A 21,613-nucleotide genomic window follows, 5' to 3' on the forward strand; every position below is an offset into this window, starting at 1 on the left:
ATAATAATATGTAAAACGATAACCATTGATAATTTCCTACCATTTTGTCTGTAATTTGCTAAGTCCCCCCTATTATTGTTATCCTTCTTTTATTCTTTAAAATAAGAAAAAGAATGTAAAAAAGCTCTTATGTCACAGTTTCTTAATTTTTTATTTTATATAAGGTAAAATACAAAGGCAAAGTTCAATGGACTAAACTTAACACGTGGCAGCAAAGAAGAAAGTGAAAGCTCTGATCTGCTGGTTCAGAAGAGGAAGAAGAAAAAGAAAACAGCATCCTAGCACATGATGATGAACCATACCAAAACAGAGGCCTTCTAAACCATCCCAAATTAGTGCACACCTGCTCTAAATGAACAGCATTCATCTTACAGGTTTGCTGTGATTTGCTTAGATCATGATTTGAATTTTTAATAATTGAGCCTATATTCTGCAAGTTAACTTTTATTTCTTTTTTCTCAAATAATAACCCAATTTGAAGAAAGGCCAACGATCAGGTTCTTGCTTCCATTCTACCTGGTATACAATGCCATTACTTTCTCTACTTAACAGGGATTCACCCCTGATCTCTTCTCACAAATGAATGGTTTATTCAAGTATTTCTATTCTAGCCAGGCATAATGGCACATGCCTATAATCCTACTTACTCGGGGTAGGGGTGCTGAGGCAGGAGAATGACAAGTTGGAGGCCAGCCTGTACAATTTAGGAAGATCAAAGTGAAGAAAAAGGATAGAGATGTAAGTAAGTGTTATAGCATCCCTGAGTTCAATTCCCAGTACTGTCAGAAAAAGAAAACATAACCTGTCCTTTTAATTTTCTTACTTCTCTTTTAAGGTATAACATTTCTGAAATGCCAGCTTTAATAAGGTAGCTCTGAAGGCCCCATTACTTTCCCATAAAAACATGAATCAAGTAGGGCTTTAACTTTTTAGAAATGGGTAATGGTGAAACTTTTTGAAAATAAACCATTGACTAGATACACTCAAATAGTAGGAGACTTATATGGGTTTTCTTATCCAAGAGTAACTTCTTCAAAGGTGGCCTACATGCTATCCTTTTGAATAGATTTAAATTTAAAGCTCTAACCATTAAGTAGAAAGAAATGAAGGGACCATACTTCTGCATAAAATGTTTTAAGATCATGTGAAGTTTTAAACATTCAAAAGCACTACTCCTCCAGGCTCTTTTTTCCTAGAAAGCAGCGTGATGTAATGGGAAAAACATGGGGCCAGACAGAGATGGTTCTGGATCCTGCTTCCACCACTTACCAGGTGCTAACTTCTGTGCATCTTGATGTTTTCATTGTAAAACTGCATTGATACCGTATGTTTCTGATGGGTATTTTTAGTAACTTATATAAAGGTGCCTGGCAGAGTTCCTGGTATCTATTATGTGCTGAGTTAGAAGTTAATTCTGGTTAATTTTACTTGACTCCCAGTCACCTTACTTTGCTGAGTACAGTGACACAGTACTCAGTCAAATATAAAATAAGGGACAGCTGGATAGAAACTAAACATTCCTATTGACTTTTCCTACTTTCTGTTCTTCTGGACTTGCTAAAATGAAGCATTAGGACATTATAGCAAAACAAATTATCACTGAGTTGTTTATTTGAAGCTTTGGACTTTCAAGGACAAAACTTCATTTAATGGTTTTCTTCTGTTTGGTATCACATGTCTAATACAATCTTTAACTGTGAAAGTGCTCTTTCCATAAGCACATGTTTGTGACTTATCTCTATCTCTTCTCATAGTACCTGTTTCTTGTTTTTCTCAAACCACAAATCTGCTGAGTATTTTTTTGGGGGGGGCAGTAGGAAAAAAGAAATATCAGATAATGCTATAGCTACACTAATAAAAAAGGCTTCATGTGCACTTCTGCTTAGACTTTACTTTTTCTAACACTTAATAGAGAACAGAAAGGTATCTGGTTTTTTTTTGTTGTTGTTGTTTTTTCCTGGTACCAGGAATCGAACTCATGACCTCACACTTGCCAGGCAGGGGCTGTGCCGCTGAGCTAAATCCCCAGCCCCAAACAATATCTGTTTAAGACATAAGGATAAAAGAAAAAAATATCTCCCCACTAATGTCTCAGAAAAGATTATATCTTCCAAGAAATGAGTATGTATTATCTTTTTCTGAAAAGCAAAATTTTTTTCCCAGACAGGGTCTTGTTATGCAGCTTAGACTGGCCTTCAACTCACAATCTTCCTGACTCAACCTCCCAATGTGCTGGGATCACAGGCATGTTCCTCCTCATCCTACTGTGAAATTCTTTTTTGAAAAAGTTCAGTTGTCCTGGAAGTCACACAGAAAAACCTTAATACTACATAGAAAAAAGGTTTTCAAAAAAAGCCCTCTTGTGGATGAACTAAGAATTATTCGTAAAATTTCTTGTCAGTAACTTTACTATTCATTGAAGTTAAGTGTCAAAATAAAAACCTATTTGTAAGAACAGAATTAAGTTCTAGGGAGCATGACATTTTATTAAAACATTAGCTTTAAATTAACACAATTCTTCCTCAATTTTCCTTTAATACAAAACAAGCATCTAATTTCATTCTAATAGGGGCGGGGGATTTAGCTCGGCGGCACTGTGCCTGCCTGGCAAGCACAAGGTCGTGGGTTCGATTCCTAGTACCAGAAGAAAAAAACAAAACAAACAAAAAGTAATTTCATTCTAATTTAACTGATTTCAAATTAAAATAACTTTAAGTTTTAATTACCAGAGTATATAATTAAAAATATGAAAGCAATCACTTTTTAAAAAAATGCCAGGCCAGGGATATAACTCAATGGCACAAGCACCTGCCTGGGAAGCACAAGGTCCCGAGTCTGAGTTCCAGTACCAAAAAGAAGAGAAAAAAAAAGCCAACTTAAAAAAATTTAATTTCAATTTAGAAAACAGTCATCCTTAACAGACTTTTTAATACACAGATTATAAATTTCAAGCAATCTAACTATAAAGAACGAAATAATGGCAGCTTGAGCATGCTTTATCTGAAAACCTGAAATCTAAAACTGGAACTTTGTGAGTACTGAATGACACCAAACGTGGAAAATCCCAGACTTCATCTAGTAAGTCAAAACACAAGTGTACTAGACATACTGTATAAAATTACCGTTAGGGTATATGTATGAGGTGTATATAAAACAAATGAATTTTTTGTGTTCAGACTTGGATTCCATCCCCTAGAAATCTCATTATGCATGACCAAATATTCCAAAATCCTTTGTCATTAGGCATTTTGTAGAATTCTGTATAAACAGAATCATATAGTTTATAATCTTTTTTTTTGGTCTGGCCTCTTTCATTAAGCGTAACTGAGATCCATTCATGTTGAATCAGTACCTCACTTCTTTTTTTGGCAGAGTAATATTCCATTATGTGGATATACCACAATTTGTTCAGCCATTCAAATGTTGGTAAGCACTTGTTTCTAGTTTTTTAGCTCTTACAAAAAAGCTGTTATTCATTTTCCAGTTTTTCTAAGACATATGCTTTTATTTCTCTTGTGTTAATCCTAAAGTAGAATGGCTATACTGCATAGCATAGCAGGTATATGTTTTGCACTTAAAAACTCACAAATAAATTTCCAAAGTGATTATACACTTGACATTTCCATCAGAGAAGTAGGAAAGCTCTTGCTCTACCTAATCCTCACCAGCAGCTTGGTACGGTCCATTTTCTTACACTTTAGCCCATGTTACTTTGAGGTTGGGCATCTTTTCTGTGCTTATCTGCTATCTGTATACTTTCTTCAGTACTTTAAAATCTTTGGCCCACTTTCTGACTGGGTTGTTGGCCTTGGCATTGTAAAAGTTCTTTACAGTTATTATCAGGGATCAACAAATATTTGTTTAATAAAGGTCAGTACATAAATACTTTAAGCTTTGAAGGTTATATACAGTTTCTGAAAAAATCTTTTAAAACGTCCTTGAAAAATCCAAAAACTATTAGCTCACAGGACATTACAAAAATAATACTTTCAGGTGGCACTGGGCCCACCATCATAGTCCCCTTGGTCTAAATACAAGTTCTTTGTCAGATATGTTTTACAAATATGTGCATTTTCCCAATTTGTAGCTTATTTTTTCTTAAGTGCTTAATAAAAAGCATCATTTTTCAAATTCTGATGAAATACAATTACTTTTTCTAACTTGTGCATTTTGTATTCTATTTAGGAAATCTTTACTACATCCAAGGTTGTAAAAACTTTCCCTTATGTTTATTCAATAAGTTTTGTAGCTTTAGATCTTATCATTTAAGTCTGTGACCTATTTGTATACAGTATGAAGTAAGGGATAGGGTTCAGTTTTTATACAACTCTACTGTTAGATTATTCCTTTTTTACTAAATTGCCTGAGCATTTCTGTTAAAGGACAACCGAACTTATGTATGTAAATGTACTAGTGTAATGGTTGATACACTGTGTCAACTTGAAAAGCTTAGAAGTTTAGCTAAGCAACTCAGCAGGGGGCCAGGGCCCCCTCATGCTGTGCAAGAGTGTAGGGAGATGGTGTGAGTGCTATTTCTGCCCTGGAGGCGGGTGGGGGAACACGGATAGCCTGCTTACAATATAAGGGAGGAAAAGAGGACTGTTCCTCTTCCCCTTTTCCCTCTTGCCGCTTTTGCCACTTTAGACTGTTGCCCTTGTGCCATGACACCCTGCTCTGGAGCCAGTTGATTATGGACTGAAACCTCTACAAACTGTGAGCTAAATAAACCTTTCCTTCTTTAATTTTGGGCACTGGGTATTTTGTCTCAGCAATGAGAGGAAAGTAATTAAGACATACATTCTCTCCAATACATATCCATCCAATCTAAAAATATCCCCTAAAAGTCTCACACTTGGAAGTGGAATCTGGTCAGAGGCAGCATAGGGCAGATTATACCACAAGTGGTATTAGAGACCCTTTTCTTGGTCAATGTAAATTACTGATGATGCCTGCAATCTCCTGTCTGGGTTACAGTGCAGGGCAAGAAAGAAAGGAGCAAGAGACAAAGTAGAGGGTGCAGCGGGGATGCTGGGACATCAAGTTGCTCTTGGGGAACGAAAGGCCCCAAACCTCTCACTAGCCACCACTTTATTCGCCCACGCAGGGGAGAGGTAGGGTGCCTTTCCTGGAACAGCACAGGACCAGTGGTAGAATGGCCAAGTTAACATCATATAGGAAACAAGCCGAAATCCATCCCCACAACCAGGTGCTGATCTCACTGGAAGCAGGTTTCCACATTCCAGAACTGCCCCGCAAGGCAGGCAGGGTAAGGAGAACCTAGGACAGATACTATGTCAATTTTTAATTTGTGGTCCCCAACACAGTGGTATATGCATGACTCTACCACGCATCTTGTCTCCCAACAGGACTGTCCCACACCACCCAATGGGACAGTCATGCATTTACCATCAGTGCTTCAGAGCTGCCTGGCAGCAAGACATACCTATTACGGCCCTGTCGTGAACATAATCTGCTGGAGGGAACTTCAAGGCAATTCAGCGTTCAGGTTATGGCTTACATACTTCTGGCTACTTTTAGCCAGAACTACATTAAGTCCTTGACTTACCAACAATTGAGCTGTGAACCTTTACAGGTGTACTGTATAAGACTCACTTTGTTGGCTTACAAACAAATCTCACTTATGAACAATTCTCCCAGAACAGAACTCATTTGTAAGTCAGGAACTTACTATACAGCGAGAATCTGGAGCAAATGGCAGGACTGAATGACTTGAAAAGTTTGCAGTTTCACTAGAAAGGAAGCATATGCAAATTTGGGGCAAAGAACAGCATTGTTGCTGAAAAGATCAGCATTAAAAAGAAGCCAAGTATACGATATAAGAACAAGAGGAAAGATGCCTTGAGGATATCTCAGGAATCAGTAAGACCCCACCCATCACAGGCACAAAGGTGAAAACCTGAATTTTTCATTTGAGAATGATCTCTGGGACATCAGTGTTGCCTAGGGAACTGTATGTCCAAATTCAGCCATCCAGGCATGCAGAGGCCACTGCATTCATGGACCAGCTACTGTTCAAGCTCATCGCTGACCTTGGTGCATTCACTGGATGCTTTCTCAGGCATGCAGAATGCAAGACTTACGGGGTTTCAGAGAAGCTTCCACCCAGATTTCAGAAGGCCTGAGAGGGTCATAGTCCAGGCTAGGAGATTATAAGGATGCATAAAGCTGTAAGAGTAAAGCCAAAAGTACAGTAGAGCCTTTGCAAAGTTAGAAATACCGGCAACATGGAACTTCTTACTGAGGAAACACCGAAGTAGTGAGTGACGAATGCCCACAAAGGCACCATGTGGGCTGCAACCAGCAAGGCCACAGGGGAAAAGCTGCCTAAGCCTTTTGAAGTTCACGTCTCACAAGCTGCCCCAAGTGCTGAACAAGCAGCTACAGGATTTAATGTGTGCCATGGTGGGGCTGGCATTAGATTTGGATCCGTTCCCTTCACTCTATCCCCCCCTTTGGAATGAGAATGATTACTCTGTGCCATTGTATGTTGGAAGTGTTTTAACTTTCTCTTTGAGTTTTACAGGGGTTCAGTTAAGTTTCCTTTGAGTCTCAAAGATTTTGGTATTTTAGCAATATTGAACTGTTAAGACTGGCAGCTCTTAGAGATGGCCTAAAGGTATTTTGCAACTGAGACAGGCCTTTTCAGGTCCAGGGGCTGAATGGTATGAGTTTGATTTAAAATGTCCCCTAAAGTGTCACATTCAGAGGTGGAGTTTGGTCAGAAGGAGCAGGTCCCTCGGAGTGTGATCTGGATGAATTCTTGTTCTAGGCTCCGTCCTCCTTTCTCTACCTCCTGGCTGCCATGCAGTTCTGTTATATGCTTTCTACCTTGGAGCCAAACACAGACTGAACCCACTGAAACTGTGAGCCAAAGTAAACCTGACTTCCTTTAAGCTGATGCTCTCAGGTGTTTATTCCCAACAATGGAAAAGCACTAACACCCTCTCTTTGGTTTCACTGATCCACATCTCCATAGGCAGAGAGATAATCTTGGTTACTGTAACTTTCGAAGTCTCAGTGTCATTCCTGCAACTTGCTTTTTTGTTTGTTTTTTTTTGGCAGCTTGTTCTTTTTAAAGTTATTTTCATTCTAAGGTCACTAAAATTTGGAGTAAAATCTGTTAATTTCTCCTAAAAATCTTGCTGGGAATTTTATTCAATCTAAAGACTTGAAGGAAAATTGGCATTTTAGCAAATCCTAAATCTTTGATCCATGAACACAATATATTAAATTTCTTTTATATCTCTTAATTTTTTTATGGTGACAAAGTTTACTTGAGAAAGTAAAGAATGAGGGAGGAACTGGCTCTGAAGAGTGAGCGTGGGCCAAGTAAAAGAGGAAAAACGAAGACAAAAGTACACTCTTGAGGACGCAGAGTGGACTAATGTGAGGAAAGCCACTACAGCCTCTTCTAAGTGTTCTACAGATTTCAGTATATAGGTCCTGTAAACATATTTATAAATATTTTATTATTTTTGTAGAATCCTTAAGTTCCTTCACAGAGATCATATATGGCTAAAATAGATTTCTTTTTTTTCAGTAAACGTCTTTTTATTTTTGCCTCTTACCTTATGGTATTTACCTTTCAAATAAAGTCGTTGGTATAGGGTTTTCCTTGTTCTAAATCATAAGGAGAAAGTTTATAGCCTCTTACCAATGAGTATAACATGAGCTGTTAGCTTTCTATAGACGTCCTTCACCAGACTGATGAAATTTCCTCTTCTAGTTGCAGAAAGCTTTTATCATGAAAGGATGCTACATGCAAAGATAAATGGGTCTGGAGAGTTGACACTGGATTACCACAAACTAGTGATGACTACAATTGCAGCTGCTGTTCAGATGTGGTTTCTTAGGTTGAGCAAATTAACATATCTCCTGGTACTTGGTATGCAGCTAGTGATTTGGCAAACGTCTTCTGCTCTATAACCTATCCACAGGGTCCTCAGAAACAATTTGCTTTCCACTGACAGGGCCAGCAATACACCTTCACTGTCCTACAGCAGGGTTGTATTAGCTCTCCAGCCCTGCGTCACAATTTCGTTCACAGGAATCCTGATCACCTCTGTCTTACTTTTTTTTGCTTCTGAGACAAAATAGCCAGCACCCACAAGTTAAAAGAGGAAAGGTTTATTTTAGCTCACAGTTTGTAGAGGTTTCAGTCTATACTCAGCTAGTTCCAAGACAGAGTGGTATGGCAGGTAGGAAGCAGCAGTAATGAACCACTTGGACTTTATCACATCATGGCTACAAGACTATTGGATGCTAACACCTACGCCCAGTGTGGACCTTCCCACTACCCACACCAGAACTACGTTAAACCAATCAGCAGACTAACTTAGTAATCACACACACCTAACCCACACTCACATACCCCAAATCTAGCTATCTGCAAAAAGCCCCACGTATGAGCACATGAAGCTTTGGGGGACCTCTAGATACAAGCCGTAACACTCTCCCACTAAGTGTTACACTACCCACCCCAATATACTGATATTGTGCTAACTGGACCAAGTGAGCAAGAGGTAACAAACACTCTGGATTTGTTAGTACATGGGCCAGAGGATGGGAAGTTAAATCGAATGAAAATACAAAGTCCCACCACTTCAGTGAAATTTCCAGGAATCCAGTGGCGTGGGGCATGTAGAAATATCCCTTCTAAGGTGCAAAGTAAGTTGTTGTATCTGGCTCCCACTACAAAAGAAGCACAAAGCCTGGTGAGCCTATTTGGATTTTAGAGGCAACACACTGCTCATTTATATTTTTTAATCTAGCCCATTTACCAAGTGACTCAGAAAGCTCCTAATTTTGTGTAGGGCCCAAAATAAAAAGAAGGGTCTACAATAGGTCCAGGCTGCCATGCAAACTGCTCTGCTACTGGGGCCATATGATCTAGCAGACACAATGTATCTGAAATGTCAGTGGCAGGTAAAGATACTGTTTAGAGTCTCTGGCAGGCACCCATAGGTGAATTACAGTAGAGGCCTTTAACAACCCCTAGACTGGGTGTGGTAGCACATACTTATAATCCCAGCACTTGGGAGGCTAAGGAAAGAGGATTGCCATGCATTTGAGGCCAGTCTGGAGCTACACAGTGAGTTCAAGGGTAGCCTGAATGGCACACTGAGACCACCTTAAAACAAAACAGCTCCTACCCTGCTACTGGGCCTTAATGGAAACTGAGCACTTGACTATGGAACACCAGGTTATCATGAGACCTTAGCTGTCCATCATGCACTGGGTATTCTCTGATCTAGCACGTCATAAAATTGGACATGCATAGAAACAGTCCATCAAAAATTTCATTATAAATGAAAGTGGTATATATGTTATCAAACCAAAGCAGATCCTGAGGACACAAGTAAGTTATATGAAGGAGTTTCCCAGATGCCATGCCTCCTTCCCCAGCTGTGTTACCTTCTATATAGTACCTATGGCCTCATGGAGTGTACCACATGATCAGCTGACAGAAAAAGAGAAGGCTAGGGCCTGGATTACACATGGTTCTGCATGTTATGCAGGCACCACCTGCAAAGACACAGCTGCAGCATTACAGTCTCTTTCCACGCCATCCTTGAAGGTCAGTGAAGAGAACCCTTCAGAGTTGGCAGAACTTTGGAAAGTGTGCCTGGTAGTACATTTTGCCTGGAAGAAAAAAAATGGCCAGATATGCAACTATATACTGATTCATGGGTTATCACCAAAGGTCCAGCTAGATAGTCAGGAACCTAGCAAGAACATGACTGAAAAATTGATGACAAAAGTAGTTAGGGAAGACATATGTAGACAGACCTCTCCATATGGGCAAAGGATATGAAGATATTTGTATCAAATATAAACACTCACCAAAAAGTACTCTCAGCAAAAGAGAACTGTAATAAGCAAGTAGACAGGACGACCTGCCCAATGGGTTCATAAACAGAGTGGCCATGGCAGGAGGGACAGAAGTTATACATGGACTACCATTCATGAAGGCTGATCTGGCTACCACCACTGGTGGATACCACCACCCAATATGCCAGCAGCAGAGACCTGTGCTGAGACTCCAATATGGCACTATTCCTTAGTGACCAGTTAATTATGAGGCACTGCTTCAGTCATGGAAAGGGCAGATATGTCCTTACTGCCACAGACACTTACTCTAGATATAGATTTACCTTCCCTGCACATAATGTTTTTGCCAAAACTACCATCTGTGAACTCACAGACTGCCTCATCCACCATGATGGTATTCCACACACTGCCTCTGAGGAAGAAACATTTCACACCCAAAGAACAAGGTAATGAGCTCATGCTCATGGAATTCACTGGTCTTACCATGTTCCTCACCATTCACAAGCAGCTGGATTGACGCAAAGGTGGAATAGTCTTCTCTTTTTTTTGGAATGGTCTTTTGAAAATGCAGTTACAAAATCAGCTAGGTAGCAATAGCTTGCCATGCTGTATATTCTTTGAATTAGTGTCCACTATATGGTACTGTGTCTCCCATAACCAAAGTTCACAGACCCACATGGAAATGGGAATAGTAAAAGTTTTGATTCTTATTCCCAAGACTGTATGCTCTACTGGCTTAGAAGTTTTAGTACAGTAGGGAGGACAGTTTGTATCCAGAAGCATAATGACTCCCCCTAGTCATTCTGAGCTCTTCTTGCCTCTGAGTAAACAAGCGAAAAAGGGAGTTGCAGTGCTCACTGAAGCCAACCCGTGAAGTCCCCTGTGACTGACCCAGACCATCAAGGGGAAACTGACTACTACTCTACCATGGAGGAAAGGAAGAATACATTTGGAGTGCAGGAGATCCCTTAGGGCGCCTCTTAGTATTCCCATGCCGTTATTAAGCTCAATGGGAAACTACAACAACCCAACCCAGGCAGGAAGACAAAAAGAATGAAAGTATGAGTCACCCCACTGAGAAAAAAACCAAGCTTGCTGAAATGCTTGTTGAAGACCAAGAGAATATAAAATGGGTAGTAGGACAAGGTAGTTATAAATACCAGTTATGACCCTGTGATCAGCTACAGAAACGAGGATTGTAATTGTTCTTTTATGCCTCCTATATAACAGTGATGACATACTTAATACTGGTTCATTACTATTATTAAACTACGTTGTAATATTCAAGTTATGAAATGTTAGGAGTAAACATCACCAAAAGAAAAACTTGCCTTCATTAATGTGTTTCCATTTGTACACAGGCCAGTGTACCACAGTAGGCATAACTATAAACTTGTTTTTGTATCTGGAGATTAAGTATGGTTTAAGGAAATGTGTCTTGTTGTCAAGTTGACAAGGGTGGACTGTGATGGTTACCTCTTGTATACACTTGAGTAAGAAACGCTCAACTGATTTGCTTGGCATAGTTCCGGGTGTGACTGACACCAATCAATAGGTTTATAGCCTGAACAGAATAAAAAAGGACAAAACGAAGGCTTGCTTCTGTTTCTCAGGAGGAGCTCCAGTCTCCTGGCTTCCATCGTAGACCCATCAGTCTTGCAGCACAGAATCCTTAGGTCCCTGACACAGACTCACATGAGATTCTACAGTGAGCTCCACGCCTTTGCCTTCTGAATGGAATCTTCGTATTTCCAGTGCAGAACCTTTGTGTAACTTTCCACACCTGTCCCTGAAGGTAGTGACTGAAAGCCTACCTTGTAAATTAGTCAATCTGTCTGTCTATGTATCTATCTATCATTAAATCTGTTATTCTAATGATTATTGATGAATACAATAGGGGAAGGGGATTAAAAAAAGAATTAAGATGTACTATGTAACTCCCCATAATGAATCTAATCATTACCTACTGCAAACATATACAAATAAAAAGAGATGAAAAAAGTGAAATAAACCAGACAAGTTTAAATATCACATGGTTTCTTTTACATGAGAAACCCAAAACATAAATAATTTAAAAAGAAAAATAAAAGATAATAGAAAACATGGAGATAGATGTTTTGCAAATGAGAAGAGGATCTAGAAACAGAGGGAGAAGCAGAAAGGAACATGCAGTAAAAGAATTAAGATGTGTTACGTGTATGTACCACTCTCCACGACGAATGTAATCATTGCCTACTGCAACATGTACTAACAAAGCATACTTCTAGTAGAGACCCCCTCCCCCTTTATTTCTTTATCTTAAATGATAGTACAAACCAGAAAGGTAGGGTAAATGCTAACATCTTTATCATTTTTCAAAATAATGAGCTGGAACCTTAAATTCTCTCCAAAAATGACCAATATGATTTTTATCATTATAAATTTATATACTTAAGACATTTTTGATGTGTTTACAGCCAATACAAGAGTTTTCATGTAGGTACCTGTGTCTTAACTACCAAACCATCTTTTGATTACCTTTTTCTTTCTGGTATGACAAGATGATCAAAGCTCACTTATGTAGATATAAAGTTACTTACGTATACATTTCTTTCCCTGGCCCTGGAGCATGTATTTCTCCAAAAAGCCATTTTACTAGAACATAGTATAGAAAGATCATAATTGAAGTCTTTATTTCAATAGATTCAGAAAAGATTCTTTTTTTTTGAGATGATCTCACTATATAGGTCAGGCTGGTTTTCAAGTTACTGTGTAGCCCGGCTGACCTCAAACTAGTGTCGATCTTCCTGCCTCAGCCTTCCAAATGCTGGAACTATGGGCATGTACCACCATGCATGGAGGAATTTTTTTTAAAGAAAAATCATATTAAGGAGTCATTCTAGTATTTCCAATTCCAATTAAAATATTTCCAGAATAACATTACAAATATTAAACTATGATTACCTAAAACAATTTTTTGTAATTCTTTTTGCCTTTAGAATCAAGTTATGATGTTTAAAGTCATTTGGAATATTTTTTCTCTGTAAGGCTACAATGTTAACTGAAAACAAATTTAGATGCATTTGTTTCAATTCCACTTTCCTATGTTTGTCTTATTAAAAATGGGGGGATGGATAAGAACAATATAAATTATACCCATTGAATTCCTCTCCCAAAGAGAAACTTGGGTGGGGGAAGCCAGGGTAAGGGAGGTCCTGGAGGGTAAGATGACCAAACTATGCTATGTTAAAGAAAAAGTCTTGGCCAGGTGTGGTGGCGCATGCCTGTAATCCCAGCACTGAGTTCCAGACCAGCCTGGGCTACAAAGTGAGTTCAAGGCCAGCCTGAACTGCACAGCGAGACCCTGTCTCTAAAGGACCAAACAAAACAAAACAAAACAAAAACCAAAACCCCATCCCCCCAAAAAAAAGAAAAAAGTCTTACAAAGGGGGTAAAATCAAGATAACTACACACAAAAAAAGTTTTACTGGTAGAGGTTTCCAAAAGAGAAAAACAAGAAGATCTGTCTAAATGAGCGCAGCTTTTAATCTTGTCTTCTTATTCCCAGGCCACCTCGCAGGTTTAGCTGCTTTCATATTGGACTGCTGAGCTTTCTACCCCTAGGGGCATCACCTCCCTTTAGAGATGAATACCTGTGATAGCTTGATTTTTGAGTTCTCTGAGTAGTACTCCCTTGCTAATGCCAAGGTAGTCTTGAGGGTACCGCCAATTTATCTCCCACTTGCATTTTGGAGTTAAGAGCTATGATATAATAAAGAATTTGACTAGCTTTATCACTGGTTCCTGTAAACCATTAAAATTGAGTGATCAGGAGGCTGAGGCAGGAGGATCATTGCAAGTTTGAGACCAGCCGGGGATACAAAGTGTGCTCAAGGCCAGCCTGACCTGCATAGTGAGACCCTGTCTCAAAAAGACCAAAACAAACAAACAAAAAAAAAACAAAAACTGAATGATAACACTGTTATTTATGTGCACTGTAGATCATATCTGAGGTTTTTTCTCCCCCTGCTGAATTTACCTTAAGAAGCGAACTCAGGAGGAATGGTGGCAGGCAATTCCACAAAAATCAACCCTGTCATTGAAGGGTTGGGTTTTTTAATCATATGGTATCATCACAACTTTCAAACCTTAGAAAGGCTAGAGACTGAGTTCAATCACATAACTAATGATTCTATCAACCATGTCCATTTAACAAAACCTCGATGAAACCCTAACACTAAAGCATGATTTCCTGATTGCAGAGCATACAGCAATGTCACAAGAATGACACAACTCTTGGCTCCACATTAAAAGCATACAAAGACTATGTCTCGAACACTCTAAATGTAATTCTACACTTCATCTGGCTTTGATTGGTATGTCTTATAATGAAATTACACTTGTAAGTAGTATTCTTCTGAGTTCTTAGTTGGTCTAGTGTTTTACTGAATCTGAGAGGTTCAGAAGGAAGACCTGAATTTATACCCAGCTGGTCAGAAGTATAAGTGCGATCTCTGAACCCGTAAGCTAGTATTTGAAAGGTAAGTCCTATAAAGGACTATGCCCAAAGTTGTCCAGGATGACACCAACTCTGGGTAATTAGCATCAGTCAGTACTGCAGCACATCAACAGGGACACCTTAAGATACAGTTTGGCTGTTGTACATGCTGTGTGTTGGTTCGTTGTGGTATTATTATTGTAGGTGACCTATTTTTGGAAAAGGATTTTGGAAATTCAAACTGTCACTATCATACTGTTGCCAGACCTTCTTTAGGATTTAAGTTAATGCACTATATCACATTTCCTCTTCCTATACACTTTCAGTATTTATTGTTTCACAGTAAGATAGTAACATAAGATTACACTGCCGAGATTATACAGCCTTTTGCTAATTTTAAAGAGTTTATTTGAGCACATGATGATTCATGAACTGACCAGCACCAAACCCCAGCAGTCTGACTCTTCACTTGATCTTAGCCAAGAGGCTGAGAAGCGATTCACAGTTTGACTCTTACACAGCACTCAAATATTTCAACTACTATTTCTTCATTAAATTTCTAAATGAAGTAACACAACAACAACATATTATAAGTGATAACACAAGGTATTTCCAAATTGGGTAGAGGATAAAATCTCAAAGTAAAAATAAAGGATAAAAATCTTACCTCTATGATACGCAGCTGTGAAGATGCAGCCATATAGTCAGATTCTAATTTGTTCTTCTCAGAGATCACTGTAGTATTTTGAAGAATTAAATCTACTTTTTGTATATGCAAAGAAGTACAAATCTAGGAATAAAATCCCTAATAGTTTAGATTCTATGTTTTAGAACTATAAAAAAAAAGTTTCATTTTTTTTGATTATGAAAAAATAACATTTCCACTGTGACCGATAACTCTCAAACAGTTCTTATAAGAAAAATCTCCTGCGTATTTAAAAAGGACATCCAGAGTAAAATAATTTAATGAGTGTTTTTAACTTATTTCTTACCTACAGAGAATGTCATCCACATAAGCTCTGACTGATCATAAAAAGCTCTTGCTTACACAGCTCAAATAGCAGAAAAGCTTCATCAAGACATTCCCTCCAATAAAGTCCCCTAAAGATTTTACTTTCTTCTCTTAATAACTTTTTAAGAAATGGCTACAATTAAGAAACGCCACCGCGCGTGACGGCACACACCTGTAATCCTAGCACTCAGGAGGCTGAGGCAGGAGTATCGTTGCAAGTTTGAGACCAGCCGGGCTACAAAGTGAGCTCAAGGCCAGCCTGAACTGTGTAATGAGACCCTGTCTAAAAAAACACAAGAAAAAAAAAAGAAATGCCTTACCTTTACTAGGTTTGTTAATTCAGTAACAAGTTTTGCTTTTTGAACATTTATTTCTCTGATTTTATTATTTGCTTTTCGCTCTTCCTCTTCAAGGTTGCAAGTATCTTGTTCCATTAGCTTTAAACTGTATGACACAGAATGATGTAGAAATCAGTTAAACACAGGGACTAAATGAAGTATTAGGTCCACTGCAGTTTTCTGGGCTAATTCAGCAATGCTGTTGTATTAAACAATCATTTATGCAATCAATCATGATCAAAAAGTATTTTTTTCAGAAATATTATATGCCCAGCATGGTTAGGTAATGGTTCAGGCTCTGGAGTCAGAAAGGTGGCTTTGAAAAAAAAAGGGGGGCTTTGAATTTGCTACTCATTAAGCAGTAACACTGTGGCCAAGTTGTTCTTCTGAGTTTCAGTTTCATCTATAAGTTGCAAATAATAATAGTAATTTCCTCGTAGGATTGTAGAGAAGATTTTAAAAGATAATATATGCAACACATTTAGTATAGTACTTGGTCAGTAACTAATTGTTATTGTTTAGGAAGAAGCCAAGGCTCAAAAAAGTAAAGTGTATCATCTAAGAGCAGAGATATTAAGGGTTAAGGTATGTTTAACACCAAGTTTCATGTTCTTTCTGTTACAAAGAAAAAAAATACAAAATAATAAACACAAATTAGTAAGTACAATAGCTGTTATAGAGGGTCCTGAATGATACAAGAGTATAGTAAGGAGGGAAACAAAATTCTAAATAGTCATGAAAGCTAGTCTAAAGAATGTTTAATTAAATTTCACATAGTAATGGTAGGAAGCATAATTCTTAGTAGAATAGGAATATGCAAAGAAGATAGTTACAACAGTGTTCTGGATGAACCGAATGGGGAGGGAACTAGTGAGGAAGAGACCATTCACCAGGTCGCCACTGGTAGACCAAAGTGAATAAAGGTAAAAATCCGACAGTGGGTTGATAATAGATATTAAAGTCATTCCGCTGAGGGAAAAAAAAAAAAATCAACATTACTTTATGAAGAAGTTTGCTTTCAGACAATGGGTCCAATGTCCAATATAGCAGTCACACAATAAAGGTTAGGTACTACAGCTGAAAAAAATTCTATGGAATCTAAATACACATCAACTATAAAGGTACATTATTAATTTTTAAAATAAAAGTTAATGGACAATTATTTGCTTTTAAAAAGATTAGAAATAAAGAGCAAACTTTCCTAACACATTTCAAATATATAATTCAATTTATGGCTATATTTAGGAGCACAAATTATAGTTCAAAATAAACACACCTTACTCAAGGCAATGAGCTGCCATTTATTATACAAGATTTATTATGTCACTAATCTCTGCATCTTTACTCTAAGGGGAAGAAGTGAGAAGAACAATGATAATCAAAAGGTCTAGGCTGTGACATGGTAGGATATGGGGAAAATCCTAAAAGAATGCCATGTTCCCGTTCCCTACTCTTAACACCCTAATAATTTTTACCCTATCATAATATTCCAGTTTCTACAAAAGATCTAAATACAAGTCACTTACAATCAATTCTGAGAGTGGTTACCTGAGCTCTTATAATAGGCTACTAATCTTCCTTCTGGGGAAGACTTCTGACAATATTCACATTTAGTGTAGAATTCTGTAAAATATGTGGCTATTATAGCCAAGCAGACTTAATCCTAATTGTAACAAGGGAGAATGCAACTGAGGGAGTGAGATAAACCCCAGGTATCCATTTTACTTTGTGAAAATCATCAAAACCTCTTCCTTCCCTTTTACTTTTTCAGGATTGGTAAAAAAAAACTGCTGAATCTGACCATTTTTCTTCCTATTCCTTCTGCTTCCCTTGCTTACCACTATGAATTTAATGGATATATAAATGTGGCTGATAGTCTCCTACAGATATCTAAAATTCCCTCAAGCATCTGCGAGGTCAAAATCATTTTCATGTTAATAATAAGATGCCACTGTCCTTCTCACTGTAGATAGCTACACTGTACACTGTACAAAAGTAATGGGTAACAATGAGTACTTTATTTGTTTGTTTTTGTTTTTGTTCCGGTACCGGGAATCGAACTCACGACCTTGTGCTTGCAAGGCAGGCGCTGTGCTGCTGAGCTAAACCCCCAGCCCCAACAATGAGTACTTTAAAATCAACCAAGACAGTGCAAGTACATTGTCATTAGATTTGTCACTGGCATGCACTAAAAAGCTTTTAAAAATGCCAGATTTACTTAAGAATGTCCTTGATGAAGCAGTAAATAATATCAATTTTAATAAATCTCAAATTCTGAGTATATGTCTCTTTAACACTCCGTGTGATGAAATAGGGGGTACATAATACAAAATTTCTGCTGCATGAAGAAGCTCAGCAGTAACTGAGTTTGGAGCTGGTGGAATACATTTTTTACCTCAGAGAATGCAAACTGCTCATCCAGATTTGGGTATTTGGCCATTTCTCTTTCTCCAAAAAGGCACAAAGTGAGCCTATCATTTTAAGGAAAATAAATCACAGTATTTGTTGCCAATAATAAAATTAAAGCCTTCAAATGAAAATTAGAATTTTGGAAAATGTATATCTATCACTAGGAGCTTGACAGCTTCCCAATTCTCAAGGCATCAGAGAGATTACTGTCATCTTTTCTTTGACATTATATAATCAAATGCATCAATATTGTGAACCAGTATTTTCCAAATGGTCAAGGCATGATTTAACAAAATGATTCATGAGAAAAATACCCATTTAAAGCACAGTGGATTTTAATATAAGAGTATACAATTTCACTGACACAATTTCACATTCTACATTATAATTAAATTTTAAAATACTACACTTCAGTAAGTTCTACTGTAATATTAAAGAACATCCAAGCTGGACGGGGTGGTGGTGACAACCTGTAATCCCAGCACTCAGAAGACTGAGATAGGAGGATCAGAGTTCAAGGACAGCCTGGGCCACATGGTGAGTTCAAGACCAGCCTGAACTACATACCAAGACTGTCTCAAAACAACAAAAACCCCCACAATTAGTATATATTAAGATACTCCCTTTCCAAACTACACATCTGTGTGAGGCCTTATTTTCTTCATTATACTTAAATTATATCTCACAGACTGAATACAGAAGCAAATAGGAAAAACCTACTGATTTCAACTAAAGAGATTTGACAAATACAAAACAATGTCAATCTCCTCACTAAATGCACTTTATTAGGAAAAGTTTTTTAAAATTTATTTTATTCTCCCCTACCCACATTAGTGGGACTAAATCCAGAGCCAGACAAATGCTAGGCAAAGAGCTCAATCACTGAACTATATTCCCAAGCTTTAAAATTTACTTTAATTCTATGTACCTAATCAATCAACCTTATCTATCCAATCTATCTATTTGGTTTTTACAGATAGGATACTGCAATGCAGTACAGATGAGTCTTGAACTTGCTATATAGCCCAGGTTGGTATTAAACACCTTAATCCCTCTGCCTCAGTCTCACAAGTTTAATTTTATTTTGAGACAAGGTCTTGCTATTGCCCAGGCTGGATTTAAACTTGTGATTCTCTGTCTCAGATTCCTGAATAGCTGGGAATATAGTCACTGCACCTGATTTGGAAAATAGGTTATTTTTTAATAAACATTTTGTGTTAGCAATATGAAGGGTTTATTATTTTTAAATGAATTAATAAATGTTAAACGTTCTCAGTTGTTTTGTTTTTTGAGACACGTTTTCTGAACTACTACTTGTTATGTTCATTCAGGCTGGCCTTGAACTTGCAGTGATTCTCTTACCTTGGGCTCCTAAGTGCTGGGATTACATGTGTGTGCCCCCATGCCCAGCTAACATGGTAAATCCCAATACAAATAAGTACTCCATAAAAACAAAACTTCTTCAGGGTCCTCATTTTAAAGCATTTAAATAGGTCCAGGGACTGGAACAAAGTAACTCACAACACTTAAGAATTACCCTCCCTTGCACTACGGATCAAATTGTATGTTGAGCAGTAAAGCTAAAACTTTAGAGAAGAATGACTACAAAATATGCCTGTGAGAACTGTGCGGTCAGTACAGTTTAATCAGTAACCTCCCAAGTGGCTCCTGTCCCCTGCCCCTAAAAGGCTAAAAGATACCTTCCCACTTTGGAACAGATTTTTTGTTCCAGTTGTCTTTTCTTGGTTTTTCTTTCAAGAAGCTCCTTCTTCTTTTGTCTAAGTTCATTGTCTGTGTGTTCTAGATGTCTGTTTGTGTCACGTAGGGCAATCAATCCTGAATCCACTGCTTCCAATTTTCTATTAATTTCCTATGGTATATTCAAAATCGTTAATGTTTTTATAAAATTCTTAAGTATTAAAAATCCAGTTTCTTTTCTATGAATCAAATAAAATTAACCAACCTTTAGCTGCTCTTCTAACTGTCGTCTTTGTTCTAGATCCACAGTGACTGTGAGAAACTGGGCTACTTTGAGCGATGTGTTACTAGAAATAACTTTGTTTGAATAAACAGAAGTTTTTACCACATATTTTTCATCTGCTGTATAAACTTGTTTTAATTGGGTTTCTTGTATCACCTACAATGTAAAGCAAGAATTCATGAACATCTAATAAAAATTATAACACACATTTTAAAGGAAGGGCTAAAGAGTAAAAATACAAACCAAGTGAATTTTGGAAGATAATATATTATATATCCTTCCTTTATTTTAACCTACCAGATAACATCTTTAAAAAGGTGTTAAATTTCAGGTTATTCTTTTGAAAACCAGCATGATGAAAGACTGAGGACAGAACTAAACCACTTGCAAAGGTGCTACACTTGTTCATGAGCTACCTGGGGCTCTGTTCTACCTAAGGGAGACACTAGAAGCCAGGTGCCCAGCAGATGGAACAGCTGAACTAGGTTAAGTAACTCACACTCTCTTCTCCTTGACAATATTTTTTTTTTTTTGGTTTTTTTCCGGTACTGGGAATTGAACTCACGACCTTGCGCTTGCCAAACAGGGCGCTGTGCCACTGAGCTAAATCCCCAGTCCCTCCTTGACTATATTATTAAAATATAATTATCAAAACATCTTTAACATTTTCATAGATTTCAAAGATTTTTTAAATTTTTTGAGATCTTTTCTCTCCGGAATTTATACAAGGAGTTTCATAAGCTAATGCATTCTGAACACCTTAACAATATTACATTTGTATCTGTATATTTATTTAGAGTGGCTGCTGTGTTGGGTGTGGTAAAGCACACTTATAATACTAGCACTCTGGGAGCTTGAGGCAGGAGGAATCAAGTTTAAACTTCGCATGGGTAACTTGGCAAATAAGTGAGATATTGTCTCAAAATAATATGAAAACGTCTGGGGATACAGCGGAGAGGCCCTGGGTTCAATCCCCAGTGCTGCAAAAATGCAAAACAAACAAAAAGAGTGGTTGGTGTGAATTTTTCCCAATCTCCAAAAATTCATAACCAATATTATTGGGGCTTAAGAAATGGGATGAGACTTATTTTTGTTTGTTTTTCTTTTGCAGTCCTAGGGAACTGAACCAGGACTTTGCACATGCTGGATAAGCACTGTACTACTGAGCTACAACCACAGGCCCTTTTGTTATTATTACATTTTTTTAAAATTCTGAGGTAAGAGTCTCACTAAAAGTTTCCCAGGCTGGCCTTCAATGTGCAATCCTCCTGTCTCAGCCTCCCAACTAGTTGGAACTGGAGACAAGAACTATTTGAGCACATTTAATCAACAAAGTATAACTTGCCATCCTAAGTGCTGAGTAATGTGGAATAAAGAAAAAAAGACTACATGAGCTTAGCCTATTCAAGTTCAATGAAAATAAGTTTTAAATGGGATCTACACTACAAAAATGGTGAGGGAAGGGCATTCCCAACCAAAAAGACATCTCAAGCTAAGGAATTTAGCAGATAATTCAGTCAAAGGGCAATTGTAAAAATTAATGA

The 21,613-nt window shown here is 37.7% G+C and overlaps 1 protein-coding gene across 2 annotated transcripts in view; it reads right to left on the reverse strand.

Annotated features, from left to right (window-relative positions):
* Smc5 (structural maintenance of chromosomes 5) overlaps nucleotides 1-21,613 on the reverse strand; it is a gene marked incomplete in the record, with an annotated part of 106,109 nt that overhangs the window by 25,404 nt on the left and 59,092 nt on the right. For both annotated transcript variants that reach the window (XM_013516362.1, XM_005388744.2), the window contains 4 exon segments: nucleotides 14,997-15,119; nucleotides 15,662-15,785; nucleotides 19,789-19,958; nucleotides 20,052-20,225. In XM_013516362.1, the coding sequence (XP_013371816.1) occupies nucleotides 14,997-15,119; nucleotides 15,662-15,785; nucleotides 19,789-19,958; nucleotides 20,052-20,225 (591 nt within the window).

This window comes from Chinchilla lanigera, unplaced genomic scaffold (assembly GCF_000276665.1).
Source record: "Chinchilla lanigera isolate Chin_1 unplaced genomic scaffold, ChiLan1.0 scaffold00033, whole genome shotgun sequence".
Lineage (NCBI taxonomy): Eukaryota > Metazoa > Chordata > Mammalia > Rodentia > Chinchillidae > Chinchilla > Chinchilla lanigera.